Here is a 24,988-nt window from a genome sequence, read left to right on the forward strand (position 1 = left end):
GAGAAGAAAGTTGGCTTCTCTCGGCAGGAAGGAGTCCTCCTGGCACCTGGCCAGCACTTAGGTGATCCTTGCATGTGAGGCAACATTTCTTCCTAGCCTGAACCAGTGTTTCATTTGTCCTATTTCCCAGAGTAACCTATATGCCAACCAGTGCGATTTCTGGCACCACCACCACTCTGGTATGTCTTGGTTAATTCATTTTATTTGTTTCTTCACAAAGCTTTCTTTATGAAAAGCTCCAAGTTCTCTAACCCCATTTCTTTCAAATGGCATCTAAGCATTTACCTTGAGGATTCATAGATATGATTTAAGGGCTCTGTAAATATCCTGGAAAAAAAAAAAAGAAATTCAGTTCTCAGTCCATACCATTTATAAGTTATCAAAGATGTCCATGATTGAAAAAGGCTAAAATCTGCCATAAAGGGAAAAGAGAAAGATGAACTTTTTAGAACAAAAAAAAAATGCTGTACCCAGGAAAACTGGTATAATGGCCAGGCAGTATGATAAACACCATCTTAATAGAGACAGACAATGGAAATGAAAGAGAATATAATGCTCAAATAGCCAAGGAGAAACAAGGCTGAAGATACATTTCCCTTATTGTCTCTTCCTTCATTCATTTTTCCAGATCCAATGACAGCAGCTACTAACTCACACATGCTAAGAGAACCAAATGGAATCATGATTTTGCCTCCCATTTCAATAACTGAAGAATACATATCTTACTACCGTCTTATTCAACTGAAATGATGGAACTGAGAAACATCCTATACCAAACAGCAATAAATAGTCACAGGAACTTGATTTACCAGTTATAATTTTAGACTAAAATGATATTAAAAATTTCATGTGAGAATACAAATCACAAATTTTAAAAATGCCTGTTGAACTCTTTGACATAAATCACAGCTATATCCTCTTTGACCAACCTCCTAGAGCAATGGAAATAAAAACAGAAATAAACAAGTGGGACCTAATTAAACTTAAAAGCTTTTGCATAGCATAAGAAACTATAAACAAGATGAAAAATCAGCCCTCAGAATGAGAGGAAACAATTGCAAATGAAAGAACTGACAAAGGATTAATCTCCAAAATATACAAGCAGCTCATGCAGTTCAATACCAGAAATACAAACAGTGCTATCAAAGAGTAACCAGAAGACCCGAACAGACATTTCTCTGAAGATGACATATGGATGGCCAGAAAACACATGAAAAGATGCTCAACATTGCTCATTATTAGAGAAATGCAAATCAAAACTACAATGAGATATCACCTCACACTAGTCATAATGGCCATCATCGAAAAATCTACAAACAATTAACACTGGAGAGGGTGTCGAGGAAAAGGAACCCTCTTGTATTGTTGGTGGGAATGTAAACTGATACAGCCACTATGGAGAACAGTATGCAGATAGACTCCTTAAAAATCTAGGAATAAAACTATCATAATATTACCCAGCAATCCCACTACTATGCTTATACCCTGAGAAAGCTGTAACTGAAAAAAACAGGTACCCCGATGTTCATTGCAGCAATATTTACAATAGCCAGGACATGGAAGAAACCAAGGTGAATGAATAAAGAAGATGAAAGTTTGGTACATATAACCATGGAATATTACTTAGCCATAAAAGGGAATGTACTTGAGTCAGTTCTAGTGAGGTGGATGAACCTAGAGCCTGTTACACAAAGTGAAGTTAGAAAGAGAAAAACAAGTAACATATTGACACATACACATGGAAGGTATAAAAATGGTACTGATGAACCTATCTACAGGGCAGGAACAGAGATGCAGACATAGAGAACAGACTTTGGACACTGCAGGGGAAGGAGAGCGTGGGGAAACTAAGAGTAGCTTTGGAACATTTACATCCTCATATGTAAACCAGATACCTAATGGGAAGTTGCTGTGTAAAACGGAGCTCAACCCAGTACTCTGTGGCAAGTTCTGATGGGGGGTGGGGAGAGGTTTGAGAGGGAGGGGATATATGTATACTTATGGCTGATTCACATTGTTGTATGGCAGAAGTCAACACAATTTTGTAAAGCAATTATCCTCCAATTAAAAATAAATTTTCTAAAAAAGTTAAAAAACCCCAAAAACCTGTTGAACTAATAACACGTGGACAAGTTGAGCCACTGGGATGTTGGCCTGAAGAATATGACTGTTAAATAATACAGTTCACCTGGTTTTCTGTATTGTACATTTTTCAGGGGCTCTGATGATCAGTATTAGCCTCTAAGAAGAGCAATGTGTTATAACCATGACTTGGTGGCAAGTATTCTAGGTAAGAATATTTTGGTATATTTTAAAAGCAGCACTCACTGGTGTTGACTGACTTAAAGATATTTAAAAATATGACATCTTATAAACCTCTTCCACATCTACAGGCAGAATATAATGATTTGTATATTTTATTTTGACTTTACATGCGGTGTTAAAAACCCAAAGTACATATTATTTACACATCCACAATACAAGTTTACAAGATATCTATACATGTTAAAGTACTCTATAAAACAGTATAGAGCCACTTCACTTTAGGGTTACTTTTTATGCCGTACCATTAAAAAAGATACAATCTGTGTTTACCTTTGCACAAATGAATAAAGCATTTAAAAATTAAATTAACAGGATAGAGACTAGATTTTATGTTAGAAATCTCAACATAAATACTGATAGAACTCACATTACAAACTACAAGGCAGCACAATGTTACAAAATGTTATCCGGGTTCACATACAGTTACGGTCCCATTTTCCGCACGCCGGGATTAATATTGGCAGGGTGAATTCAAACAGGTTTGTCGGCGGTGGACTGAGTAGTGTTTATCGTTGGTTGGTTTAATTTATTATCAATCTGTATTATTTTAGTTTCAAAGCTGAAGTGTTGCAAAAACAGAAGTTTTAGCTTTTGAGCTTCCAGAGACCTCAGGGAATCATGTTCTTTATAAAACAATATTCTCAAAGGAAAAGAATAACTGCATCCGTATTCTACATTCTGTATAAAAATGCTCTGGTCTTTTGCAACCCATCCTCCCCCAAGTAATAGATATCATCACAGGAAATCAGTTGAACTTATTTGTCTGACTAAGTCAGGAGCATTCCTCTGCCTTGATACTTTCTAGATGAGGTTCAATAAACCGTGGTGTGCAGCGTATTAACTGAAACAGTCGTCAGGGTTGCACATCGTCAACCATAAGTGGCTTCTGCAAAACTACAAATAAATGACTCTATATGGTTTCTGCAGGTGTCACATTACCCGGGAAACCTCATTTGACTTCACATTATCACTGATTCATCCTTAGTGAAAGCAGGAGTGGAATGTTTATCATGGCAAAGGATGTAATGCGGCTATCTGGATGGATTGCTTTACAGTTAATTGTTCTAGGTTGTTGTTACGAGTTTTTTGAAAAGTCTTTTCAGGTGCTGGTTGAAAAACATGTACAACTGGCACTCAGTAAATGATGTGCTATACTGAAAACACTTGACATATTTGAGTACTTCTATCATTCTCATGAATAAGGCACAAAATGCACAGATTCAGGTAAACTCACATGTAATATTTACAGTATACTGTCGTTACCTGCATGACTTAGGAGAAAATTCTCACATCACACAACACAGACAACGTGATTGCACCACTCAGGTGTTCATAGACTGTTTCTGTTAAGCCAATTATGACCCTCTCACATTCCCTTCTTTTGTCTTCTGTTTTGTATGTGAGTGTGGTTCTTTTTTTTTTTTTTCCCCATTTTGGGGTTAGAGGGGAGTTAAAATAAGAGGAATTTTACTACAGGGGAGAAACCAAACACAATAAAAATAAAACCTTGTTAGTGTGTCCAAGGTTAATAGAGTCACTGGGGCTTGGATTCACAGTGGACTGGTGAATTTTACTACTGAAACTGGTGGATAAATCAAGGACACCTCTTAACGTCTCTTATCTCCTTAAGCTGGCAAGACTGTAATAGAAGTTTCAGTGACTAGCAGCACAAAATTACTTAGTACTCTTACATTCTGGCATTGGGTAACATGGAAGTCGAGTTAATCATTTTGACTGTCAAAATCAGCCTTGGTTTTCTTTCTCAAAGCTGAACCCAATGGACTGCTGTGGGAAGAAATTATTGTCTCTTGTTCAGTCATGCGCGATGTAAACAACTCCATAGCACAAAAAGATGCAATGGGCACCTAAACAAACGCTAGTGGGGACAGAACACACATACACTCACACACACTCACACACACACGCACGCATACATGAACACGCAACACAGTTCCTTGGTGGCATGGAAAAAAATGCCACACGTGAAAAAGATGCTACAGTTTGGGTCAAAGACTGAATTTTTAGCAAAATGTTTGGTAATCTACAAGTTCGTTTCTTTGAGACATTACCTTTTTTTTTTTTTTTTTGACATTTGTGCAAGAGGCAAGGTGAATGCATACATATTAAAATGTTCACATTTAATGGGAAGACCACACAAAATGGCAGTCTAAGTTGAACCCATTTTCAAGTATTTGCTCACAGACAGATTCTTCTGAGCACTATATCCGCTCTTTATACTGGTTACAGGCAGGTAGCCCCTCAGAGCCACACATCTCTTTAGCTTCAAACAAAAGAAACAGAATGACCAGCACCTTCCTTTGTTTCCAAGCAAGTACACAGAAGCCTTGCTGCAGTAGCTACATAGGGCAAGTTCTGATGTTGCCAAAGTTAGGAAGAATTTCTTTGGCCACTTGGTTCTCTTGAAATACGAGCAAGTCTCTTTTCTTAACCATATCATCCTCTCAACAACATGGACATGATAAAGCCACACAAGGAAGGGCACACTTGAGGCCTAGTAAGTGTATTTGTTCAGTGGTCTGACGGAGGTGGTTTGAGGAACAAATGAAGGCTTTGGTGGCACGTCCGGTTTTAAGGACGGTGTCCTCTTTAGTCCCGTCCGGGGAAGGGTGCCATTACTGGTGTAGCTGCTCTGTCTGGAGAGGGAAGGCTGTAGGTGAACACTCACTGGTGCTCCCTGAATATAATCCACCTTTGCCCCTGCAGGCGTGGGCATGTACCCTCCACGGTTCATACTAGGCTGTCTAGATAACAAAACACCATTTGGTGAACTTAAGTTTTTAGGCATAGCCGATATAGAGTGCCTCTGGGAGGAATTTTTATGATAACCCCTCTGTCTTTCCAAAGAAGTCATCGGAACTCCAGGAGTGGTGGGAACATCCACTCGCTTGGTTGGGCTATTTCTGGGAAGAGTCGAGGGAGGAGAGTAGAGAGATGCCTCGCGGTTAGGGACCTTGGGCGGGACCTCAGACATAGGTCCCACGGGATCCAGCATTAGGGTCTGGTGGGCCATCTGGATGTCTCCCATGATGGCTTTGGGGTTACTATTTGGGTCATTTAGATGCTTCAGGAGATCATTGAGAGTATTTCTGGAATCCACAGAACGCCGGTGATCTCTTTTACTGGATGACTTTGTAAGAGGGTGGTCAATGTTTTGAAGCTTCTTTTCAGCTTTGTGAGCATTGGAGTTTGAGAAAGAAGTGTTGTAGTCATGGGTAGCATTAGGAAGAACAATGGCACTGGGGATATGCCCGTGACTTAGTGGGGAATGGGGTGGAGGACTCGAAGGAAAAAACTGGGGGGTTTCTTTCCTGGAAGCTCCATGGCCATGGGCCTTTTCTGAGTGGCTCTTCATGGCCTGCAGGGTCTTCTGGTGAAGCACAGGTGTAGACTCAGGAGTGGGGAGAGCAGCCAACTCAGGAGGTTGGCCTCGATGGTCCATGACCATGGATTTTGTATCTCCATTGGGTGGCAGCTCTTTCCGACTGGTCAGCAGGTTACTATATAATTTGGGAGAATCGATATTTTGTTGATATTCCTTGACAGGGCTGTCAAAGAGACCATTCAGCTTGGCAAAACTTCCACTGGAGTCTGTGCATGACTGGGCAGATTCTGCATCTTTATGGATCTTTCTGTTTTTCCGAACAAACATGTCACGGTAACAGTAGACTGCCACACCTGCAATGAACGCACCCAAGACAAAAGCTGCAAAGACACAGGTGATGAGGACATTCATGTGGACCATCTGGTTGGACTCTCCAGACTGGACTTCCCATCGTACACCTGCAATAGACACACAGGAAAAGAGTCTGAGTGAGGAGCTTCTTTAAAACAGTATTTGCCAGCAAATGGCTTGCCTTGAATCAACACTACCTTCACAAGGTCCATATGCTTAGCTTGGAGAGTGAGGTGGACTCCCAAATCACATATTTTTTTTCTTTAATCACAATAGGGTCCCCAGAGACACTTACAATTGCTACAAATAAGGGATAACTCTTCCATTGATCTGTATTATGTATTAGTCTTTTCCCTTCCAATCCCTCTTAAATAGTCGTTATATAACATACAAAATTTTAAGCGTTTCTATCTAAAATTAGGGCTAGAAATTATATATTTCCTAACTGGCCCATTTTAAATTCATAAAATGTTTTTCTTTCTCATGATTTTCTCTTAATTCATAAATCAGGATTAAAGGGCAGCTACTGGGATTAGGGAAATGTAGGAATCCATATAAATACACATTTTGATAAAATAATTAAGCTAAGACAATTATGCTCTTCTTAATTAGCATGAAAATACATAATTTGTTCACAAACTAAAAGCATCTGCTTAGTCACTGTTAGCTACAAATACAACCTTTCCTGTTTGCTTTTTTTTGCATTCCATCTTGGAGTGAAGCACTCTTGAATTGTCTGCTATGAAAAAAATCCAGATAGTCTAAGGAAGTACACTATGTATTAGAGTTAAATGATATTATCCAATTGTTTTGAGATATTTTAGGAAATATTTAAATTAGACTAGAAGAAAAAGAGTGAATTAGTTTGTAATTATTGCTTTTTTTTTAATGCAACCACAGACATTTAGATATGTTAGTTTAAGAGGTATTCAAGTCTGTTACATGCTATAAACACAGCTATCCCAGAATAAGGTAAGTCAGAGTGAACTGAAGATTCTGTTGCTCTAGGTTAGTACTAAGGCCTTCAAACATTAGTTGTTTTTAATCAATGTTGAGGGCAATGGAATTCAGTGGCAATGTGAAAGACAAAGAAAAGTAGAGAGAAATGGAATCATGAAAGAAAACAAAAGAGGAAGAATGATTATAAAGTTGTTTACAATGAAAACATAAAAATCCAAAATCAACAGACGTAAATCATAAATGACAATGCACTGCCATAAAAACTGATTGGAAACCTGATACCACGGTTTAGTAAGCACTAAAGAATAGATTTCCCCACCCCCCAGAGTCATAGATCTAATAAGGTAATTCAACAGGCAGCTATTTGATAACTGCTTCTATTATGGGCCGAAAATGATAGTTCCGGACAAGTGCTCTGTTATGTTTTATAGCTTGTGGTATTTGAACAACTTGGTGCCTGGCATTTATCAATACTTCTCAGATCACATTGTAAACTGGAGCTAAACAAAAGACTGGGAAAGGCTCCTAAATAAAACAGCCAGTATCAGGATATTTGCAATTAATGAGTTTTGTTCTGGGATGTTGCCTGGGTGGCCCTCGGCATTTTCTGATATCCAGCGGGGTCCAGCTTCTTCAGACGGAAGCCAACATGGATTAGATTGTCCGAGTGGTTGTTTCACCAACCCTTTCAGCTTTCCACCTCTGTTGCTGTCAAGGAATGTACTCCACGTAACCACAGAAAACCAGAGCGACCGCGGCCCGTGAAGGCAGTGGTAACAGCAGAGGGGTCTCCGTCTGGGTTCACCTCCACCCACTCCTCAGAGATATTAGGAATCAGGTTTCCACTCAGTGAGAGATGAGTTCCCTGGTGAGGCCTTACCCTTTGGGATACCTGATAAAGGATCAGTAAAATCAGAAGTGTTTGGGTCATCTTGAACTACAAATTTCCGGGAGCTGGTCAGTTTAGGTCTCCAGGTATCAATCACTTTAGGTGTAATTTCTGGGATACTTGCCATTGCGGTAACAGAAGATGAAGATACCTCCATGTCTGTGGTGGCAAACAGATTTTTATTAACGTGGGTAATGCCAGCCCATTGTTTCTGACTGGGTTGTTGTATTTTCAAGTAAAGTTTAAGCAAATTTTATGAGAAAGCCTGTTTTGAGGATTTCATCAAAACACATCTAAGGAGATTATACCAAATCCCTTTCTTGCAAGGGAGAAATAAAAACTAAAAATTAATCATAAAGACACATTACACAGATTTCAAATTTGAAGACACTCAAAATACTCCTACTGAAACTTCTGGGGTGATTAATGACACTCATGGAAAAGGTAATATGAATCCCACAGACTGTGATTTCCTCATCTTTTTGTGGGACAGCATCATTTCATTTCTTTTTTGTGTATTTTTAAAAAATAATTTTGACTCATGGTAAGAAGCTGTATATCTTTCACGGGGGAACCTAGAGTGTAACTTCATCGGAAAGCACCTGGTTGGTTCTGCATAAACACTCGATTTTGGACTTGACAAACAGGCTGTCCTGCTTTAGCACAGACCTCCCGCCCATCTGTAGATTCCTGAGTGCACTGAGGGGTCACTGTCCATAGGGAAGCACTGAAGCTTTCCAGAATGCCCACGGAGTTTTTTTTCCAAAGAGTAAGAAGCAACTCATGCACAAGAAATGGCATTTATGAGCTGATTAAGGATGTCCTGATACATAGGATCTACCATTCTTTTCTCCCCTCTGAGGAATGAAACAGCTAGTGAATTTTACAACCAGTGATAGGATTGGGAGTAGCTTAACCTCTTAGCACATCTATTACTGAGTTCTGCCAAGCAGATTTTCCATCAAAATGGAAGCATATGATTTTAGGCAAAAACTCCAGAGACCCAAATTCAGACTGGTACAAGGGTCACAGATGAAGACTCCAGAACAGATGAAGACAAGGCAGGGGCAGGGAAGCACAGGGAACCCAGTGAACATCTTAATATATCAGAAACCAGCTTCATTCGATGGGGACCTTTTTCACACCACTGAGATCACAACATTCAAAGGTTCCAGGGATTACCACAAACCATTCCAAAAGAGATCTCTAGAATTTATAAATACACATTCTGGGGAAATGTGTATTTGTTTACTAGGTCTTAGGAAAGGTGAGGAGAGAAGGGGAAATAATGAAGTTCTGCCATCCATTAAAAATAGATGGCTGCAGGGAACATTCACGATGCACAGGGGTGAGAGAAGAAAGCTCAGGTGGACGGGCGTGCAGCTGGAATGCAGCCTATGTTAATCCATTGGATTTTTCTTAAAGGATGTGCCTTGGTCAATGATGGACTATCAACATGCTACACAAGGTGAAGTGCTGAGTAAGAAAAAGTCTTTGGGACCATCAGGGGGTTATGAGTCAAAGCACAAAAATGAGGGGCTGCCAAACTGCGCAAAAGGAGGGGAGAAGGGGCTGAAAATGCTGAACTGAAGGAAAGAAAAGGTTTGTTAATTCAAAAAAATGAAAAAAAACTAACCAGATGTTGGACCGCCAAATATTTTGTAATCTGGTGTAGTTGAAGTAGGCAAAATTTCTAAAAGAATTAAAGGAACAAGTAATCAGTAAGAAGTAACCAAAAGAAAGCAAAAATTTACGAATTCCAATTAACTCAAAAAGTCAAAAGAAAGGACTATAAATTAAAAAATGAACCTACTGGTTAGACTACCTTTCTCTAGATTTCCTATGGAATTGTAAATGGCGAAGGAAAAAAAAAAAAAAAGTAAGATTCTTCTTTAACTTATCCCCATGATCAAACAGCTCAGCTTTTGCGAAGTTCAAGTTAAATGCTAGGTGGCATGTGTACTGAGTCATTATAAAAGGCTGATTGTAAAATAATGTTCACGTGCAAATGTGGTCCAAAAGAAGCATCAGGAGGGAAAGGAAGATTCGGTCTTACCGTGGCAGTCCCCTAGATGGGCCGTGTTGCCATATTCTGTGTCTTGCTCAAATCCTCCAGCGCTGTGGTTATGGAAAGCAAACAAGTCTTCAGTTAACAGCCTTCATAGGAACACAAGTGACAACCAGAGCAGAACCAAGAACACAGACAGATTAGTAAGAATGAGCAGAGAGAGAAAAATGGACATTTCAACATAGCTTGCTAAGATGAATATTTGTATTCAACATTTAGTAACTAGAGTGTTTAAGAGAGCAGAAGAGAATTGTTTTCTTTCTCGCCATCTATCCCTTTCCCTTAAGTATTATGCTGTCTACAATCTCCTTTCCCTGTCATAGCTCCAGATTTTGTTTTTCTTTCTCCCATACAACAACAACAAAAACAGAAAAAAGGCAAGAGAGAAAGAAAAGAAAAATGAAAAGTAGTGTTACTGGAATTTTTCTAAAATTCCTAGTTTTTGAGGCCCTGGAGAAGACAGAAGCACATCTGGAGAAGATCTCCGTTACTGTGACGAAGTGTACTTACAGCATCGCTGGGCTCACTCGGCCACAGGCCCCTTGGCTTAACCAGCCACAGTATGGGTCTCGAGATGCAATGCAAGACCTGTATGCAACCAGACAGAAGGTAACCTGAGTTTTCTCATTATCAAAGGTCATGATCCTGAAAAACCCAGGGTGAGGAAAGAAACACCAGCTTACTTTTTACATGATCCATAACGCTCACAGCGACTGAGGGGGATGCGGATGACGCAGCTGGAGAATGCCACATATAAAGCATGATGGTCTTTATCCAACTGTAATGAGATGACCTTTCTGTCCTCCTCATTTTCAGCATTGCACCTATATTGTGGGAGACATTTTCAAGATAGAGGTTTAGTAAGTCAAGAGCTATAGGAACTGGGCGAGGCAAGTGAGGTTTGGTTTTTGCAATTACTGAGAGCTGGGGGAGGTGTTAAGGAACGCTCTCAGTAGCAAACTAGGCAAGTACGCAGTTTAGGATGTAATAATTATGTGATTCATCTTCTACTGCTTTGCATGGTTAGTTAAATTTCAGGCTGGACAAAGGGTTTTTTAAAGATTGCCTTCCTGTTCTGATGATAGAAGGGAACTGCATTTGTGAAGAGCATGTTAGGCAATAGGGAAGAAAAAGGATAATGTTCTAATGCATTTTAATCTTCCTGTGCTAACTATTTCTAGATCGCTCCTTAGTCTTCCTTGCTCCATTACTCTCATCTATCTCGTTTGTTTTAATGGTTCACATAATTTTGTGTATCAGTGGTTGCAAGAATTATGGGGTATATGTGTGTGTGTGTCTGTCTGCAACCAGCTGTAGCATAGTTCTGGATACAGCATCCTGAAATAGATCTGTAAGGTAAGAGGGGTGGGGTAAAATATTCTCATTTTCCATAGGTGACAAACAAGGGCTGAATTATTTTTAAATGTCCACCCTCCAAACCCTGAGACTCAAGAAAACACCAAATCCGGGTTTTTATTTCAGTGAGAAAAACAAACAAACCACAATACTAATAAGCCAAACCACTACTAATTTGAGGCTTTCCTGGTGGCTCAATAAGTAAAGAATCCACCTGCAATGCAGGAGACCTGGGTTCTATCCCTGGGTTACAAAGACCCTCTGGAGAAGGAAATGGCAACACACTCCAGTACTCTTGCCTGGGGAATTCCATGGACAGAGGAGCCTGGTGGGCTACTGTCAATAGGGTCACAAGAGTGGGACATGATTTAGCGACTAACCACCACCATTTCTACCACTGCTAATATAGAGGGCTGAAAGAAAATGACTAGATGAAACAGACACTGAAGTCCCAAAAAGCGTTCTGGTATAATACACCTACTTTGCATGGTTGTACGCTTCAATCTCTTCCAGTAATACGCTGTCATTCAAAGAGAAAGGGCTGGTCTTCGCCAAAACTTTAAGCACCACGCCAGCTTCTGAGCCAACAAAGATGACTGTGTAGTTCTGGTGGGGTCCGGCAGAATGGTCGACAGCGATGGCTGTCAGTCTGTACCTGCCAGAGGAGGTGAATCAGGTTAGAGAGAGGGCCAACAGGAAGGGGGACCACTGAATGGGAGCGGGCCTGCGTGCCCAGTCTTACCTGATCCGAGTCTTTGTGAACCAGGGCTCGTCAGCAATGGGTGGGACGGCTGAGTCCATCAGGGGGTGGGATTTGATGAATGACAGGGTTTCATCAGGGAAATCGATGGAGGTTTTATAAGCTTCGGCAAGACCATGCTTTGCACAACAGCCAGGCCTGAAAGGAAAATAGTTTTCCCCTCCTCACAATTTGTATCTAGGGAAAAGGTGTCTATTCTGGAAGAAAACGTTAAGAGAGGAAGGAGAATGAATAACATTTCCAAAAACTCGGTGGGCTCTCCACATTCAGGCTCTCAGTCACAGTCACTGAGTTTCTATCTGCAGGGCTGTACAGGGACACCCTTCCTGGAGAGGGAGGGGGGCCCAGCTGCTCTCTGAGGATGCATGCTTCCAGTGACCAGAGGGCTTTGTTAAAGACAGAAATCCTTTCTGTCTTTATTGTGTTCCTACCTTGGCTTTGGTACTTTGTCTTCAGGGACCGCTGTCCAAACAGAATCTGGAGTTTTCTGTTCTTTAAACCGTCCTTTGAATACTTTTTCAATGTCATCCATGCTAAACGCACAGACTGCAGAACCAGGAATGCTGAAAAAGAGGAAGAGCATCAGGGGACAGCAGACCTGTTCTGGGTTCCCACAAACAAGACACAGAGCGCCTTCTGAAGCTCTGGGGTCAGTTCTCACCTGTTGAGCTGTGTGGTAAACACCCCTACCACCGTGGGAATGCCATTGATTTGTATTATGTCCGTAATAGACTGCAGAACATCAAAGTAGAAAAAGGAATCTCCAGGGACAGAACAGTTGAGCCGAGCCTTCAGAAACGAAGTCCAGTGTTTCTCCAGGACCCGCTGGGAGCCACCCATGTCGTTTTTACATATGCGGGCCACACGGGAATAGACAGCCTGCCCAGGGGACAAAAGCAAGGCAACAGGATCATGAGCATGGAGGGAGACCAGGAACAAAAAGCTGCCAGATAAGGGAGGGACAAAAAATGATAAAAGATACATGTGGTTCAAAAGACTCCAGCAGCCTTCCCTCTAGGGATCTGCAGAGTAAGAATGTAAACTATATTTACCTGTGAGAAAAACAAAAAAGGAGGGCCATTTTCCTGTTCTACCAAACAAGCTCCCTAAGAAGTGAGCCATTGGGCTGCCTGGCTGGATGGAAACCATTCCCATACTTCATTCCCCACTTAGCTTCTCATATTGTTAACGAAATGCACCGTCCTTAAACCTGGCATAGAAGGAGATGCAATATTTTAGAATCTTACAGACTTGGACTGAAGTACTCGTCAGTGAACAGGGGCCCTTCCTTTCCATTCTGCCTTTTGACACTAAGAAAGAACAGCTATAATAGATTTCTAAAGAGTTAAAGAAGCACCCATAGCTCAAGGGTGCCTGCAGCACATTCTCTGTAGTAACAGGAAAAAATAAATAAAACCTTCTCAAGGCTGCTGTTCCCACTCTGGCCACTGTTCAGTTATTTCCCAGCAACTATTCTCTTGCTAAGCAACACAACTCTCTGCACTTGGCCCTAAATGCACTGAGTGCTAGAAAACATGCAAAGACCCTACCAAGGCGGGCTCAGTTCCATGCAATACGAGTGCACAGTCATATACTTGCCTTGCCTAAGTTATTATGTTCTACAGCAATTTCTCGAAAGAAGAAGTAGACGTAGTTTCCATATTCTATGGCATGCAGAAAGTGTGGCTCTGAAACAGAAAGTGAAAACAAACTGGTTCCTAAAGGGTAATTCAATTAGCATGATATCCCGACTGCTAGGCATGACTGACAGACATCACACTGCTACTTTCAAGCCAAGCACTTTGATACGCCACCAAGTTTCAGGAGTCCCATTATAGGTATGTTGAAGCTTTAGGGAACCCAGAGTCTTTAATGTTAGCTAATGGACTAGAAAAAGCCTACAGGGAACTGAACTACAGCAAAGGTCTTTGTTTCAACAGATTTATTCATTAACCTATTTAGCTAGTAAAGGAAACTTTTTATGTTGAAAATTAAAAATCTTGATTTCTAGACTCCAAAGAACAAAATAACTCTGAAGATATGAACTAACAATTCCCAGGGTTAAACTTTCCAGGATAGGCAGAAGGAAGTGGGTAAGGAGCAGTACCTGCATTCAGTTAGGCAAACGGTACACAGAATGGTGATCTTTTTTTTTTTTTTTTGAGGTCACCTAAGATAGAAATCTACTTTCCAGATATAGCTACTGGTCTCCTCATTCCCCACTAATGCAGCCAACCAAGGCAGCTTGTTCTGGGCTCTAAATTAACAATATAAAGTCATGCACTGAACTTTTCAATGTCAGGGCTCCTGTTTCCATGTATCCATCCTGCCACCCTTGGCAATATTGGTCTTCAAAGTTACCTTTGATCCATTTGGAATCATATTTTATTGTACGAAGAGCAGATCCATCACCCATGCTTCGATAAATAACAGCATCACTGGCCAAGAAGTCAGCCACTGTGGCAGAATACAGCTTCCCATCTGGAACCAAGGTTATAATTCAAATAAAAATAGCCAGAGTTATCATAAGCGTGTTATCTCATGTGTGTGCTAAGTCACTTCAGTTGTGTCCAATTCTTTGCAACCTTATGAACTGCAGCCTGCCAGGCTTCTCTGTCCATGGGATTCTTCAGGCAAGAATACTGGAATGGGTTGCCATGCTCTCCTCAGGGGATCTTCTCAACCCAGGGATCGAATCTACATCTATGTCTCTTGCATTGGCAGGCTGGTTCTTTACTACCAGCCTCACCTAGGAAGCCCATGTTTTCCCATGTAGTGTGTTATATCCTTTGGAGTATTTTCACTGACATCATTGCTATATATACAAATAAATCTAAAACCTGATGTTCATAATCAACTTGTGACAGGTTGACCCGTATTATCTAAGTTTATAGATGAGAACTTGGAGCACCAAAAAGTTAAGCAACTTATTAAAAAAAGGCTTCCCTGGTGGCTCAGATGGTTAAAGAACGTGCCTGCAATGCAGGAGATCCAGATTCGATCCCTGGATTGGGAAGATTCCCCTGGAAAAGGGAATGGCTCCAGTGTTCTTGCCTGGAGAATTCCACGGACAGAGGAGCCTGGCAAGCTACAGTCCATGGGGTAGCAAAGAGTTGGGCACAACCGAGCGACTAATACTTTCACTTTCAGCTTATTCAGGGTCACTGGCCTAACAACAGAGCCAAGTGTCAGAATACTTAGAGTATGCTCAGTTATAATTCCTCTTTTTTGAAAATCTGTTCATAGCTTTTAGTCTTTGAAACACTCATGTCAAGGTAGCTATTCTGGTTATGAGCTTTTTTCCTTCCTTTAAATTCCTCTTGCACCTTCAATGTCATTAATCATTTATATTCATTACACTAAAGAATCTTACCAGCAAAAAGGGCAACATTAGTTTGTCTGGCATCAAATGGGCATCTTGCCAGGCCACTAATTTCTTCTCCATCATACTCTAAGGTATTCAACTACAAAAGAAAAATAAATAGCTAGTGTCACATCTGTTCAGTGTACATGTTTGAAGGCAATACTGCTTTATTTGTACTGAAATTCTATGGGAAAAATTCTGTCTTTATTCTTTCATAGTGTTAGAGATAAAACAAATGACTGGATTTATAGAAGAAAGGATTCGACGCTAATACCATACCAGTGGAGGAAGAAGAATTGATTAAAAACAGCACATTGTATAAAATATACTTACCTTATAGTATCTACACATGGGATTAAACGCATTGGTGCCACAAACAAAAACCATCTCATCGTTTCTTGGAACAAATACTTTAATAAAGTTGTGGCATTCATCCTAAAGAAAGTAAGAGCGACACTGCCATTAGACATACCATATGCCTACATCGTGGGCTCAAGCCACCATACAGACTCAATCTAGTGATCGCATATTTGTTTTACTTACTTTATGCTTGCCTTTCATAGCACAGTTTTCTCGATCCTGTTGTCTTGACCGCCATGTGAGTTTCTGCATCAATCAAGCAAAACCAAAGTTCAATATTTTAAATATTGAGGGGAGAGGGACATTACCCAAGTTCTAAGGGAATGCAAATAAATTTGCCAACTACAGTTGCTCACCTTGTTTGGTATGACTTCTGTTTTGGGGATTTCATTTAAGTTTACTGTATAAACTTGATCCCTGTTGGAAACAAGGCAGTAAGTCATATCATGTGAATACATAAAAATGTTAAGCTGCTTCTTCTTTTATTTTTACAGAGCTGGTTTTATTGTGTTTTAGAGATCATTTGGATTTTCTCTGTCTCCAACAAAGTCAACAAAGAGTACTTTTTCATTAGTGAGATGCTTTTATATATCACTGTGGTTAGGGAGTGAAGAAAGCCCTTTTCTTCAGGCATGGGTCAAACCACTACTCAGTATTAGCATAGACATACTTTTAATATTTTTTGAATAATTCCAAGTTAAAAAAAGACTAAAGAAAAAATTTTTTTTTCTCCTGCTGCTTTAGGAATAAAGAATGGTGTCTGCCTTCTTGACTGCAGTAATAAAACAGGACCGCTGCAGGCTTTTGCTGTATTTTGTTCCTGGTACACAACGCTGACTCTTCTCAAGTGAGTATTTTTGGCTACTTGCAATTTTTGATCACAAAAATTGTGATCATATTAGTTTTTCATGAACTAGACACATTAATGCAAGCACCACAAGAGAAAAGAATCTTAATCTAATAAACCAACGAGGGGAAAATTACCTGCCAGCAATATAAAGTGTGTCTCGAATTTTCAACATCAGCTGAAAGTCCAGCCTGTGCTGTGATTCATTGCCTGAAGGGCGTCCTCTAAAAACCGGATATTGCCTTGAATCTGCAAGTAAAAGCGGGCTAAACCATCAGTCAGGATTACGGAGCTGAAGAATCGATATACAGCATTGATTAGCTGTATATACTAGTTGTAGAAGAGTTTTAACTAAATTCTTTACTTAAGGTCTTGAATATGAATGAATAAGAGATGGTGAATATCACCAAATGGTCTTTTTCTTTTTAACTGAAAACATTTAACCTATATATAGGTTGCTTTAGAAAAGTGCCTAACTAAATTGTCCCATTTTCTTCAGACACTAGGAAATGATTATGGATAAATGAGGATGTAAAACATTTTAAAGACATAAAATCCTCTTTCTAAAAATGAATATGCTTAGAAAATCAAAACCAAAAAAAAACACCTTCTTTCTTAGAAAAGAGTATTCTTTAGATCGCTTACAGTGATAGTCAACAGTATTAAGGGGCTCATCATCTTCAGGAAAGCTGACTGCCCTCAACCGGGAAATCAGTAGCAGCAGCATGTAGGCACAGAGCAGGAAGAACCTCATGGCTGGGCCAAGGTGAAGGCAGAGCAGCCCCTCCTCAGAGAGTCCACTTAGCTACCTGGAAAACAGAAAGAGTTTGGAAAGATCTCTGCGGTGAACAAAGAGCTTTGTCATTTGTAATCAGTTCAGTTTCCATCATGAGCTCTCTCCAACGTCCCCCTCCCATCAGAAAGATGGCAGTGGTGGAGGAGATACCTCTGAAAACACAGGCCAAAGGTGGCATTCTGCCAAGTCTGATTAAAGCATCTGGTGAGCATATCGAAGTTTTAGGCCCATTTGCAAGAGTTTTTGAGGTAACTACGTATGTCATCACAGCAAAATCACCAGAACCACAAACAGAAATGCTGGCTGCTGACTTGGCAAGAAGATGGGCAAAGTTGGGATTAGAATTTTAATTAAATGCCAATCTGCTTCCCTTCCCCCATCCCTGAAATAAATCCAGTACAGCTTGTCTCTGCCCTCCCCATCCCCCCAAAATGCCCAAGCTGTCTCGAGAGTATCCAAGGAGCTGATGGGCCTGTAGCCCCTCTCAGCCCCTTAAGGCACTGCCAAATTCCCAGCATTATTCAAGCTACCCCCTAAATTCTTAAGTAGAACAGTTCCCTAAACTTAGAAAGAACAGCATGAGAGCAGTGACATGAATGACCTTGAATCAGGGTGAAAGAGAATGAAAAGAAATGAAATGATTTCACGATCAATCAATCAAGCAAAGCAGGGTAGGGATGACCAGCACAGCTGACACCAGGCCACTGGGGAAGTCTATATTTTTACATGAAAGCATTTGGACACAAACCAATACTCTAAGTATGCCTGTCCTCTTAGCTTTATTAAGCTTTAGAGCCATATGGGGCCTTAGGGACCACCTAGTCCAACCCCCTCATTTTTCAGATAAGAAAACTAAGGCCTGATAAATTAAGGGACTCATTGGATTTCATGGAACTATTTAGGGCAAGATCAGAGAGTCCAGACTGACATTACCTGAGTCCCTATCCAGATGTTTTCCATCAAATTAGATAATGAAATTAAATGACTGGGTTTTTCTCCTTAGAGAATAGAGCACTACAAAAATAATAATCTTTGGGGGATAATGAATATACTCATTACCTTTACTGAAGTGATATTTCATAGGTGTAGGTTTATGCTAAATTTTATCAAGTTGTACAGGTACATATATGCACTGTATTGCATGTCAGTATATGAACAAAGCTTATAGCATTAATTGTACATTATTAGCTGTAATTTTTAAATAAAATCTTTAAATATTATTAAGTAATTAAGAAAAGAAACTAAGGCCCTGCTGGGACAATGGATATTTTTGTGAAATGGTAAAAGCTCTGCTTCACAATAGTATCACCCCTTCCTTGACCAAAACTGTCACTTACTGCTACTATACTGTTAGTCTCAGTCTTTATATATCTAAAAACTTTAGCAGGGATCATAAGAATCACTTCAAATTCTTGGGGAGTTCAACCACTCAACTAATACTATATACCTCTTTCATCATCATCTTCTTTTTTTTTGCTGTGCCACACAGCATACGGGATTTTAGTTCCCCAACCAGGCATTGAATCCACACCCCTGCTAGAGTCTTAACAACTGGACTGCCAGGGAAATTCCTTTAATTTTTTTTGCTTCATCTTCTTAATGTCAAAAACACAGATGCACACACATGCATTCTATGTAACATTTTCAATATTTATCTTTTTAACGGAAGTAGAAGCCATTTATGTATATGCAACATTTGGAATCCTAGTTTTACAAAAGGAGAGAATAATATTGCAGTACAATTTTCCTTAATGGACAACTAATCCAGTAGTAAGTTAACACATTTAAAATGTCCTGAAAATAGTCTGGTGGAATGGAACCTGCAGCATCATCATCTCGTACTTGAGTTGAAAGACTGCAGAACTTGGTTATGATGGGATTTGGGCTTGAATGGAACTCCACCACCTACTGGCTTATCAACCTGGGAAAGGTTCTTCAATCTGTCTTAGCATTAGCTTATTTATGAGATGTGGATAATACCACTTTCTCCATTGGGTGAAAAAGAACTAAGTTCCTGACACTTACAAATTCTGAGCAAAGTTAATCCTCCTCTCTCATTTCCTATAGGACACCATGCATATGACCAAGCTGACCTTAAGGACATGGGCAGAGTCTAGAAAAAAGGCATCCTAAAATATTAAAGCTATTTGGTCAACTGTTTACCCAAAGGTTTAAAAAGCTAAAGTTGTTTTTAGAATAAAATTTACAACTTGAGCCTATTTATCAAACATAGAAAAGAAAGCAAAAAGCAATTACTGATAATCCTACCATCCCAACCCAACAACTATGATGATCCAGTTCTAGTTTTCTTGCCACATGCACATATTTTCAGTCTTCACAGAAGAGAACCTCTTTCAGTTGCTACTTCGCCTTAAGTGGCATCTCCCTGTCTTGCTTTTCCACAGTATTTTGTCAATTTTAAAGACTCTAAAGAAGACACGCTCCAAAATCACTGCAGACAATGACTGTAGCCATGAAATTAAAACATACTTGTTCCTTGGAAGGAGACCTATGACAAACCTAGACAGAGTATTAAAAGCAGAGACATCACTTATACAGTCAAAGCTACGGTTTTTCCAGTAGTCATTAAGGATGTGCGAGTTGGACCATAAAGGCTGAGATCCCAAGAATTGATGCTTTCGAACTGTAGTGCTAGGGAAAACTCTTGAGAGTCCCTTGGGCTGCAAGGTGATCAAATCAGTCCATCCTAAAGGAAATCAACACTGAATATTCATTTTAAGGACTGATGCTAAAGCTGAAGCTCCAATACTTTGGCCACCTGATGAGAAGAGCTGATTCATTGGAAAAGACCCTGATGCTAGGAAAGATTGAAGGCAAAAGGAGAAGAGGACAGCAGAGGATGAGATAGTTAGATAGTATCACTGACTCAATGGACAAGAGTTTGAACAAACTATGGGAGATAGTGAAGGACAGGGAAGCCTGGCGTGGTGCAGTCCATGGGGTTACAAAGAGTTGGACACAACTGAGCGACTGGACAACAACACACATTTGTATATACATACGTGTGTGTGCTCAGTCATGTCTGATTCTTTGTGAGCCCTTGGACTGTAGCCTGCCAGGGTCCTCTGTCCATGGAATTTTCCAGGTGAGAACGCTACAGTGGGTTGCCATTTCTACCTCCAGGAGGTCCTCCCAACCCAGGGGTCAAGTGCACATCTGCATCTCCTGCTGCACTGGCAAGCAGATTCTTCCCCACTGTGCCACCTGGGACACTGTGTAAACACACACGATCGACAATTTGCAGCAAAATGAACGGACCTAGAGATTGCATACTAAGTGCAGTAAGCCACCGAGGAAAACAAATACGATATTGCTTACATGCAGAATATGTAAAAATGATACAAATGAACTTATTTAGAAAACAGAAATAGACCCACAGACAGAGAAAACAAATTTATGGTTACCAAAAGGGAAAGGAGGGTAGGGATAAGTTAAGAGTTTGGATTAACATACACATACTAATATATATGAAATAGATAAAATAGATAAGCAATAAGAACTTACTATATAGCACAGGGAATTATACTCAATATTTTGTAATAACCTATAAGGAAAACAATCTGAAAAGAAATATGTGTGTGTGTGTGTGTGTGTGTATAACTGAATCACTTTGCTATATACTTGAAACTAACACAACACTATAAATCAATTATACTCCAAAAAAAAAAAAAAGAGAGAGAGAGAGAGACCCAGGACATATAAAAATATGAAATGTTACCCTAGGAATTAAGTTCTGTTAGGACATCAATACCACACTGGACGTTTCTGCTGGGTATCAGATGGAAAAATGAGAAACACTAATGAATCCTAAAGAAACATAGAAACATTTGCCTGAACACAAAATAATTCTGTCAATCTTTGTCCACTGGGACAGGTAACTGAACAGTTCCCATCATGTGGGCAGAGCCTCCATGCCCCAGACAGCAAGGCGGGGAGGGGCACTCACCAGGAAGAGAGTCTTTTACAGCTGTGATTCCAGCATTGAGATGAGGATGGAATCACTGCTGACTCACTGGCAAGCACCAAGCTGCTGGCTGAGCCATCATTTCCTATAACTCATTCAACTGACACTGCAGAAAGCAATTTCTCGCTATACCCCATTCCCCACCAATCTCATCTTCCAAAAATAAAACCCCACTGCTAATTACTTCCTGTCCCTGCATAAAGCTGTATTTAAAAAACTACTTTCAGATTTGCCATAGAAATTATAAATGGAAATATTTAATGTGAAATACCTATCAAAGCAAAGCTGGGAAGGGAAGAATTTGGAAATACCTGAGAAAAATGGACCAAGGAGAAGATTTATTTGTATGTAAACCATTTAGACTACTTTGTTCTCGCCTTATTTAAGGAAATATTTAATCTCAGGTTTCCAGGGGTAGTGAGATTATCAAACCAATTATGTGGAATGAAGGCAAGACATGAGGCAGGATGAGATGTTGGTAAAGAACATAGACTTTGAGGTTTGAAAGATCTGAGATTTGTTTTATTTTTTTAGAGTTTATTTACTTGGCTGCGCAGGGTCTTAGATTCACCATGTGGGATCGTCTTCAGCCTTTGCTGCAGCATGCAGGATCTTCCAGCGGCAGCACTCGAACAATTAGTTGTGGCGTGTAGGATTTAGTTCCCTGACCAGGATCAAACTCTGGGCCCCCTGCATTGGAAATGCAGAGTCTTAGCCACTGAACCACCAAAGAAATTCCAGAAAGATCTGAGTTTAAACTTGCTTGTGCCATTTACTTCCTGGTTCTGAGACCTTATTTAAGGTGACTTAACCTCTTAAAGCCTCAGTTTCTTCAAGTGTAAAATATGAATAATTACCTTTACTACTTCACAGGTTCTTCTGAGATAATCTATACAAAACAAGTAACACAGAATCTGGTCCATAGTAAACCTCTAGTAAATTTTAGTGAATATTATCATGACTATTATTGTTATATCTTATGAGGCAAAAGGAAAAAGTGTTTACTCTTTCATTTTGTATAACTACCTACAACTGTCTATGTACATCATCGTAACAATAATAGAGGTATTCTTAGAGGATAAGGTACGGCTTCATAGACACAGATGCCTCCAAGGAGGAGGAGGGCACCACATTTCTGATGTGTAAGTTTATAGTAAAGTACATACTTATATGAGGTCATTCCTTTCAGTGAGAGAGCAGGGGTACTTGAGTAAGTATAGCTTGGATTTTCTTATATGGGGTTACCTTTACACTCCTGATTTTAAGCCTAAATATAAAGACAAAAGCTCAGGGTTTGAAATGATAGTGTTTAGGAGAAAAGGGAAGTACAAGGAAATGAGCCTCACACTTAGCAGTTGAGTTCACATTATGGGGTTTGCTAGTTCTTAAATTATATAAAGGTGAGAATGTAGTTATAATGAAATGCCAGATTTTTGGCAGTCTCAATTTAGGGCCCACCAACAAGGTGGGGCGGGGGGGCGGGGATCCTAGAAATATCCAAAGCCTTTCATTTGGACCTCTGAAAATTATAGATCTTTAGAGACTGATCAAGCCTTATAAAAACTCCAATTTGATATCTAATAAACTAAGTCTGGACTGGAGAAATGTAAACTCCTCTCCCTCTAGCTACTTACAGAAAAGATAATCACCCAGAGACTATAATTTTTTACACAAAGTGCTCATTCCAAGAGAAATGACAAGACATTCCAAGAATTAAGACAGAAAGAAGACGACAGAAAATAGGACTCAGGTACTAGAATGCTCAGATACAGTTTTAAAAGCTACGTTTATGTTGTCCAAAAAAAAAAAAAAAAAAGAAAATGACAAAATAAAGAATTTCACCAGCTCCCTAGAATCTACTGAAAAAGAATTACTAAGCAGAAATTCTCCATCTAAAAAGCACGGAATTACGACTTTCTGATAGATGGCTTTAGCAACATATTTCTTACAGCTGAAGATAAGATTAGTGAACTGGAGATGCATTAATAGAAATTATCAGACAGAAACACGGACAGCAAAAAAGGTAGAAAAAACGGACCAATGAGAAAGAGAGACATAAGATCTTGTGAAAAGATGTTACATACGGGAAGCTTTGAGAGTGAGGAGAGAAAAATGAATAGAATCAATATGTGACAAGAGAATGGCTGCAAAGTTGATGAAAGACAATACAACACCTATTAAAGAAGTTCTAAGAACTTATAAAGAAAAAACACACGCATATCCATCCTAGTCAAGATGCTAAAAATAAACATTTAAAAAATGTTAAAAGCTAAGATATTTTACTCTCAAGAAGCAAGAATACTGACAGCTGACTTGTCAATAGAAATGATGGAATCCAGTAGACCACAGAATGACATTTTTTAAGTGCTGAAGGAAAATACTTTTCCAGCCCAGAATCTTATAATCAGTGAAAATATGCTTCAAAAATTAAGCGAGATGTTTATGACAAGCAAAAACTGAGAGATTTATTGTGTAACAGACACAAAATAAAAGAAATACTGAAAGGAAGTTCTTTAAGTACGAAAATTTATAGGGTTGGTTAATACAGGTTCTTTTTATGGTTAAAGCACAGTGGCCACATTTGGAATTAATGAATCCCGGACAGAGAAACAGATCTATAGTCTATCTCCCTTAAAACTATATTAATTCAAAGGAAATGAGAATTCAGAAATAGAGCAGGCCTACTTAATTTTCTCCCCAGTCCAAAGAATTCAGGGGAAAAAAAAAAATGCTGAATTTAGATTCCTGGCTCTCTTCTGGAAATGATCCTTCTCAAACAGGAACTCCTTAGACTCATACTCCCCCAGCCTCAGGATCTGAAAGGGGAGTTGCTTCTTCCCCGTTTCCCAGTGCCTTTGGGAAACCTTGGGAAGACCCACACAAATCAATCTGGAGACCTTGAGCTTCCAGCCTTTTACAGAAAAATCTTGTGTTTACTTGAGGTTCTTTCCCTCCTCCTCTCTTTTAGCTAGTAACTTCCCAGTCACTTTCTCTAAGAAAAACATTTCAAAGACTTTAGCAGTCCTGGTCCATGGTTCCACTCTCAGACTTGGTATTAATTATAGATTCTTCATCCCCCAAATCATAAAGTCAAGCATTACATGCCTTGATCCCAAACTTTTGTCCTTCTAGCTTGCTTATCTGACTGCTTTCACCATGACAACACTTTCTTCTCATCAGGGCCTTCAGGCTACTTTCTTCTCATCCATTATCCATCCCCAGTCTTGACACTTTATCCATCTTTCTTTCAGTAGTCAATCACTTCAATAACACTTTTGCCTGTACTCTAAACTCCCTCAACCTTTGTTTCTGTGTCAGAGGTTCTCACAAACTTTCTACTGTGGAGGAACTCAGCCTTCTGCACCTGTTTCAGAGCAGCTGAGCAATTAAGTCAACCACAGTTTATGGCAGTTTGGTACGTACTAATGTCATAGTTATAACTGTGGGGTCCACTATTTTTCTACTAGATTTGCCCACATCCCCAATCAGTGAGTTTAAACTTTCCCCTTTCTCCTCAAGGCCCTTATCTCTTCTCCCTCCTCACTCTATAAATTCTTCCCTCCTACCTGGAAGCTACTTCACCT

At 39.8% G+C, this 24,988-nt stretch overlaps 1 protein-coding gene across 21 annotated transcripts in view; it reads right to left on the reverse strand.

Moving 5' to 3' along the window:
- Positions 1 to 2,401: 2,401 nt before the first annotated feature.
- The window catches only part of SEMA6D (semaphorin 6D), a 57,168-nt gene continuing 34,581 nt past the window's right edge, over positions 2,402 to 24,988 (reverse strand). For 3 of the 21 annotated variants that reach the window (XM_069596634.1, XM_069596635.1, XM_069596633.1), the window contains 17 exons: positions 17,269 to 17,432; positions 16,761 to 16,872; positions 16,133 to 16,193; positions 15,960 to 16,022; positions 15,750 to 15,851; positions 15,426 to 15,516; positions 14,414 to 14,533; positions 13,652 to 13,740; positions 12,714 to 12,931; positions 12,484 to 12,615; positions 12,035 to 12,190; positions 11,774 to 11,947; positions 10,620 to 10,760; positions 10,447 to 10,524; positions 9,925 to 10,025; positions 7,860 to 8,027; positions 2,402 to 6,126 (listed from right to left, as the gene is read on the reverse strand). In XM_069596634.1, the coding sequence (XP_069452735.1) occupies positions 4,838 to 6,126; positions 7,860 to 8,027; positions 9,925 to 10,025; positions 10,447 to 10,524; positions 10,620 to 10,760; positions 11,774 to 11,947; positions 12,035 to 12,190; positions 12,484 to 12,615; positions 12,714 to 12,931; positions 13,652 to 13,740; positions 14,414 to 14,533; positions 15,426 to 15,516; positions 15,750 to 15,851; positions 15,960 to 16,022; positions 16,133 to 16,193; positions 16,761 to 16,872; positions 17,269 to 17,377 (3,204 nt within the window). In that variant the 5' untranslated portion in view covers positions 17,378 to 17,432 and the 3' untranslated portion in view covers positions 2,402 to 4,837. Of the gene's footprint in view, positions 6,127 to 7,859; positions 8,028 to 9,504; positions 9,562 to 9,924; positions 10,026 to 10,446; positions 10,525 to 10,619; positions 10,761 to 11,773; positions 11,948 to 12,034; positions 12,191 to 12,483; positions 12,616 to 12,713; positions 12,932 to 13,651; positions 13,741 to 14,413; positions 14,534 to 15,425; positions 15,517 to 15,749; positions 15,852 to 15,959; positions 16,023 to 16,132; positions 16,194 to 16,760; positions 16,873 to 17,268; positions 17,433 to 24,988 lie in introns of all 21 variants that reach the window. The other 18 variants (XM_069596641.1, XM_069596639.1, XM_069596638.1 and 15 more) reach the window with 10 other exon arrangements.

The sequence above is a fragment of the Ovis canadensis genome, chromosome 7 (genome assembly GCF_042477335.2).
Source record: "Ovis canadensis isolate MfBH-ARS-UI-01 breed Bighorn chromosome 7, ARS-UI_OviCan_v2, whole genome shotgun sequence".
Lineage (NCBI taxonomy): Eukaryota > Metazoa > Chordata > Mammalia > Artiodactyla > Bovidae > Ovis > Ovis canadensis.